This window comes from Sitodiplosis mosellana, unplaced genomic scaffold (assembly GCF_009176505.1).
Source record: "Sitodiplosis mosellana isolate CC-2019 unplaced genomic scaffold, AAFC_SMos_1.0 Smas_scaffold_2224, whole genome shotgun sequence".
In the NCBI taxonomy this organism is placed as follows: Eukaryota; Metazoa; Arthropoda; class Insecta; order Diptera; family Cecidomyiidae; genus Sitodiplosis; species Sitodiplosis mosellana.
Genome location: NW_022597466.1, coordinates 23576 through 29584, shown reverse-complemented (window position 1 = coordinate 29584; position 6009 = coordinate 23576). Strand labels below are relative to the sequence as shown.

General features: G+C 33.2%; 2 protein-coding genes across 2 annotated transcripts; both read left to right on the top strand.

Moving 5' to 3' along the window:
- The first annotated feature begins 315 nt into the window (after window positions 1–315).
- On the top strand, window positions 316–3871 carry LOC129571378 (sodium channel protein Nach-like). The gene is made up of 9 exons (XM_055451166.1): window positions 316–913; window positions 1008–1100; window positions 1202–1358; window positions 1442–1572; window positions 1916–2119; window positions 2719–2797; window positions 2856–2946; window positions 3029–3167; window positions 3450–3871. The coding sequence occupies exons 1-9, from the start codon at window positions 825–827 to the stop codon at window positions 3676–3678; spliced, it is 1212 nt and encodes a 403-aa protein (XP_055307141.1). The 5' UTR covers window positions 316–824; the 3' UTR covers window positions 3679–3871.
- A 109-nt stretch (window positions 3872–3980) lies between these two features.
- LOC129571383 (uncharacterized) lies at window positions 3981–5560 on the top strand. The gene is made up of 5 exons (XM_055451184.1): window positions 3981–4299; window positions 4362–4498; window positions 4576–4895; window positions 4991–5114; window positions 5230–5560. Exons 1-5 carry the CDS (start codon window positions 4100–4102, stop codon window positions 5466–5468), a joined length of 1020 nt encoding a protein of 339 aa, XP_055307159.1. The 5' UTR covers window positions 3981–4099; the 3' UTR covers window positions 5469–5560.
- Window positions 5561–6009: the final 449 nt, after the last annotated feature.

The following is a 6009-nucleotide window of genomic DNA, read 5'->3' as shown; positions in this document are numbered from 1 at the left end:
GTTTATATCATTTTTTTACAAGTTTTCACGTAGTTAAATCCCCCTAGATTTTACCGCTTGAAATGACAGATGGCGCTAATTTCTGTTGGAATATTTGAAATTATGTCATCGCCCGGAAAATTCAAGTGTTGCCGGTAAAATGTATATAGAAATTTATATATAAATGTCAAATTTTACGGCGAACACCTAAAATTTCCGGGGAATCTTTTCTGTGTGAGCTGTGTGTGCGATATGCTGCTATATTATACCAAACCTTAAATATACTGCGTGCTAAGGTATGCTATCACGAAGCCTTGATATAAAACGTCCAAATTGGTGGTCATTTCATTTTATCATTTTCCAACGGCCATACAGTGTACACTGCACACTTAGTATTAAATGCAAATTCTTGAATTAAATAATAGATTTTATTCATATTATTATGAAGAAATTTTTCAAAAAAAGTCAAATCGGCAGAATTTTGGCCCAAATCGGGAATTTGGTACAATAATCGGGACGGCGGGAATGGCGACGAAAATCGGGAAATTCCTGCTTAGAAAGCGGGAATGGGAGGTCCATGGTGCGGCTGTTGACACTATATTTTCCTATATTTCGAATTGGCGCGCTGTTTAGTTCCGATTTGAAATGTTAAATTACGTTGATGTGCCCTTTGAAATTGGGGGCACTCGCGTCGCCTCAAATGACTTTGACGTTCAACAGCCGCCACATGGGGAGGTCTAGGAATAGATTTATAATTTTAATTATCAAATCTAACGGTACATTCATTATCACTTAATATAGAAAGTAAATTTATTGGACTTTGCAGTATTGTGTGGTTGTTTATTATGCTGATATTTGGCGGTGGCGTATTTTATATGTGCTTCAATCAGTGGGCACGATACAAAGCGAATCCAACGGTCATATCACTCGAGAGGTATTCTCTTTGGTTGAATAGTCCCTGAATATTGAGATATGTATATTTAATTGAATATAATTTCCTTTAAATTTGACACCTTTGGACTCGAAAGAGACTATCGCCGTTGGAACGGAACGATGCCAGCTATCACATTGTGTTATAACGTCAAATTCAGTCAATCTAAAGCTGAAGAATATATTTTGAGGTTTTTTTAATCCTTCCGCCTTGCGCACTTTTTCAGAGAATCACTCATTTTTTTAAAATTCGAATTACTTCTTTTTTAAATGATCAATGATCAACGTGAAGAACATGGGGTGTTAAGCAAAATGATGCAGACTTCGAATATTTATCGCAATTTGTTGAAACAATATCGAATTTCACTCTCGAAAGAATTCACACAATATTTGAGTACGGAAAAGATGACCGATTACGAGATATAAACTTGCGGGAACTTGTGGAATTTGTGCGTAATTTTTTGAAACCTGAATGTTAACTATCTATCAAATCAAAAAACTATTTTTTCATTAGAATTTTACTTCGTTGCAGGTTTATCCAAACTATAATCATGTCATAAAAACTTTTGACCCTACCATGGGACCCGACAGTCAATTGGTCTTAAGTGAACGTGGAATGTGTCACGTTATAAATGCACCAATTAGTAAAGTTCTAACAACAAAGTAATTTGAAAATGTTTCGAATCACTTCCCATAAAAAATTATCTGCTTTTTTCTTCCAATTTATAAAGTATTACATGAATGCGTGAGCGCAAAAGAGCAATTTGGGTTCGCAGTATTTTAAAGTGTAACATCTCCATACAAACGTATACTTGTTTTGTATGGAGATGTTACACTTTAAAATACTGCGAGTCCAAGTTGCTCTTTTGTGCTCACGTATTCATATATCTACTGAAAAGTTGTAGATTCAGCGATTTTTCTCTATATAAAATGGACGAAAAAAGGCAGATTTTTATTGTCAATTTTTCTATGAATTTATACCATAGTTCTATCAATATGGTTTCAGACCATTACATTCAACTAATGAATTGGGCGAGGTTCTTACGTGTTTTTTGTACAAGCATGAATGCTTTATTCGGGTGGATTTCTATAATATGTCGGCAACAATAGAAATCCATTCATCCGAAGAGGTCCCAGTTTACGATTCAGCCGTAATGGAGTTCAATCCATCCGATGAAATTGCTATTACATTTCAAATCACAGAAACATTGTAAAATTTCATTTTTATACAACATACAATTGAGTGGTCGGGAATAAAAATGACTAAAGTATGGACCAATTATGGATAACCGTAACACAATATTCTTGATTTTGAAGTGCAACATAAATTCTCTTCGCTTGAAAGTGAATCGTAAAATATCTGTGGACTATAGAAATCGTGTTTCACTTTAATTGAAGCAATAATGTTCGATACACTTTCAAGCCATTGGAGTGATGATTCATTTTAATGGTGGTTTTGGCTGTGATTTGGTTTCGGAGTGAAAATTAAGTGATAAGGAGCGCGAATTTTGATGTGCCAATAACACCATTGGATTCCAAGCCAAATCACAACCAAAACCACCATTAAAATGAATCATCATTCCAATGTACTTGAAAGTGTATCGAACATTTTTGCTTCAATTAAAGTGAAACACGATTTCTATAGTCCACAGATTTTTTACGATTCACTTTCAAGCGAAGAGAATTTATGTTGCACTTTTAAAAATCAAGAATATTGTGTTACGGTTATCCATAAGTGGTTCAACTTTAGTCATTTGTATTCCCGACCACTCAATTGCACTCACTTCATTTTTAAAAAATTTCAAGCAGACCATCGGAATCGTTGAGGTATTTGAACGTAAAACAAAGGAAATGCGTGTTTCGTAGTGAAATTTTTGGCAAAATTCCGGTATGTCATATAATATCAATGTTTTTAAACAGAAAAAAAAACAATTTTTCCAATGTAGAAATTTAATGGAAAATTGTGCGAGATGAACTGTCGAGCAAGAAACGCACTAGAGCTGTGCAATTGCAAACCATTTTTCTACCCATTTGTTGGTAAACTTGACCATTGTCTCAATTGATTTCAATCAATTTTGAAATTATAATTATACTATGTGAACAAATCATCGACTTTCAGATGGTCCTGAATGCAATATTAGCGGTTATTTGTGTTTACATCAGAAATCATGGCCGATGTGGACTCTATGCGGTTGTAAATGTCCTTCGAGCTGCTTTTACTATTCATATACGGAACGAAGTAGAGAGAATCGAGAATGGTATTAAATTTATTGATATTTGAAATATCATATTTCAAAATATTTTAACTTGACTCGAATGATAGATAAACATTGTTATCAAGTATCGAACGTAAGGATTGGAATAGCTTCAATTGAACCATTTATATCTCAATCGTGGGCTTAATGATTGCTTTCTCAAATTATTATAGAAATTGATTCTCTTTAAAATGGTCACCAAAACATTGGATGGTGTCGAGTGAAAAGTTTTTTTTATAGGTATCAAGAAAATGTTTGAAAATAAGAAATAAAATTAAATTTTAGGTCTGATGAGGTCCTTTTCATGCGGAAAGCGTCTTTTCGTTGGGAAATTGTATCATCAAAGGTGCGAAATCGTCGTGATGTAATCTTCAGCTTCGCCGATTTCATTGGTTCGTTCGGTGGAGCCGCCACTCTTTTACTAGGTGTAAATTTTTGGCATTTTGCTGTTGTTTGTCTAAAAATACTCGAAAAACTTGCGCAAGTATTATTGCGGCGTGAGTACAACTTCTAATTCTTACGATGAAGATTTCATCGGGCACCTCCACTAAATTCGCTGCTCCGAGCCTATAGTTAAATATCATCGAGAGGAAATTTACCGGCAAAGCGAAGAAAAAACTGCAATAAAAATTGAAATAAATGAAGGAAATATTTTTGGAATAAAATTTCCATTGAAAATTTCAATTTTAATTTGATTTTTATCAAATAAAATATACTGAATAGCCACGAAAAAGCGTCAAAATGCATGTTCAACATTCACTCATCGATATGAAATTTGATGTCGCTGCGACGTTTATTAAATTCTCAAGCTGTCATTGTTGGCATTGTCTTACGTGTATTAGAATGAGAAAATAACATTTGAGTTACTTAACCTAACTTAAAAAAATTTCTGTAGATTTTATTTATTGAATTTATAAAAAAAAATAAATAACGCGATGTCAGATGTTTTGAAATTTGGACAGAATGGAAAAAATAAATCGAAATTTAGTGAATGGCTTCACTATCTTACGACATCACGCGGTAGATTTTTCTCATATAAAGTTATGGGTGCCGTGTCAATTGGAATTCCAACATTTTTTGCGTCATACCAAACTTTTTTCATTGATTATTATTTAAATTTTGTGCGTGCTTATAGGTAAAATATGTGGTTGACTGAAATTTATAAGATTTTTCAAGGTTTTTTCAATGGTTTCAAAGAAACGGCTTGCCGCTCGAAGTGCCCGAGGAACTGGAGTCTTTAGTTGATAAAGCATCAGACCGAGTGAAGTTAACGGTGGTGGAAGCAACTTACTTAAAAGCGTTTATGATATCGGGTTTTGATATAAGAACTTACGGTATTTAAATCTTTGAAGTCATTTTAAGAAGAACTTTTTCTTCTAAACTGGTTTCTTTCGAAATATTACAATTTTAGGATCAGTACACTCAAGGTATTCTGGATGGATTGGATTGCCACTAAATTATATGTATTCGACGTCACAAGACATTGACCGAATGAACCTAAAACTTCGAACAGAGCAAATTGATTGGAACAGTAAATACGGTGAATTGTTGGAAAAATCATTGGTTTTAACTGAGGATGAAAAACTTTTCGGAATACTACGTTCTGTGTTGGAGCTACGCAACTACAATCATATACACACTACACTTGTACCAGGTGCCACCATTTTCGCACTATATTCATCCGCAAGAGCCATTAACGACAGATACAATTTATTTCAAATCCCAAGATCTGTAAGTAATAAATCATCATAATTAGGAAAATTGCCAGTTATTTATTTGGACTTAATTTGAAAGTATATTATATATCACTTTTTCATTCATAACAGGGACGAATGCTTGTCTATACAGTACTTTCGTTCTTTGCATATGGAATTTATTCATTTATCACTGATACAATTCGGATCTCACAAGTGTCCAGCATCGACAAGGCGTTGGTAGAACTTGGTACAGGTGCGTCTTTCAAATTATATTCCGTAAATTACTTACTGCAAATCAAATTCTACTCTCTTAAAATAACATTCATCAACAAGGATTTAATTGAATATATTCGCTTTTTTTTCATTAGATGTAATTGAATCCGGAATTCGTTTTTACGAGAAGCTGCTAAGAAAAAATATTGCCATTCGTGAATTAAGTGGAAAAGATTTATATTCAGTCAAAGGAAATGAGTATCCAGGGCTTCTTCGTTTCAATGTTTTTCCGTTGACTACGCGAAAACTGTTCCTTCAAACGGCATTACAAGAAACTAAAAAAAAAGAAACAGAGGATGCGAAAACTGACTGTGAGGATAATATATCATCTTAATGAGAAAATAAAGATATTGTTCATTTTATTTCGTAAAGTAAGAGATGCGATATTATTGAATAAATATAGAAAATTATTAGAACAATAAAAAATGTGATTTCTTTTTTTAATATAAATTTATTCATATGATAGTGTATTGAAACTAAATGAATTTATTATTTTTTTATTTCAAACAAGAAATCCAAATTTACTGATTTTTCTCAAAGCATAAATCAGAAATTCTGTTTTTTTTTATTGACTAATTATATGGTGCAGTATTCAAACAAAAAGATTAGGACGACAACCACCAACGGTTTCGATAAAAAAATACATCAACTCTGCCAATGTTGTAATAACCTACAAAAGAAAAAATATAATGAATTCGCTTCAAACTAAAAACCCAACAGCAATAATCGAATGAAAAAAATGGGCGCGTTCTTATATTGTTTTGGTGCTGCTATTGAACTTGAATATGTGTTTGCGGTGTCACAAAATGGTCATACTCATACTTTGGCCGTTCGTTGTGTCTGCTGCATGTTTGAAATGACGCAAAAGCGGGAGA

Excerpts from the sequence above, each read along its gene's own strand:
- LOC129571383 (XM_055451184.1), top strand. The coding sequence starts at position 4,100 with ATGTCAGATGTTTTGAAATTTGGACAGAATGGAAAAAATAAATCGAAA. Across the intron at positions 4,300-4,361 it reads AATTTTGTGCGTGCTTATAG|AAACGGCTTGCCGCTCGAAG; the intron begins GTAAAATATGTG and ends ATGGTTTCAAAG. Across the intron at positions 5,115-5,229 it reads GTTGGTAGAACTTGGTACAG|ATGTAATTGAATCCGGAATT; the intron begins GTGCGTCTTTCA and ends TTTTTTCATTAG.
- LOC129571378 (XM_055451166.1), top strand. The coding sequence starts at position 825 with ATGCTGATATTTGGCGGTGGCGTATTTTATATGTGCTTCAATCAGTGG. Across the intron at positions 1,101-1,201 it reads GCTGAAGAATATATTTTGAG|AACATGGGGTGTTAAGCAAA; the intron begins GTTTTTTTAATC and ends ATCAACGTGAAG. Across the intron at positions 2,947-3,028 it reads ATTTTTCTACCCATTTGTTG|ATGGTCCTGAATGCAATATT; the intron begins GTAAACTTGACC and ends ATCGACTTTCAG.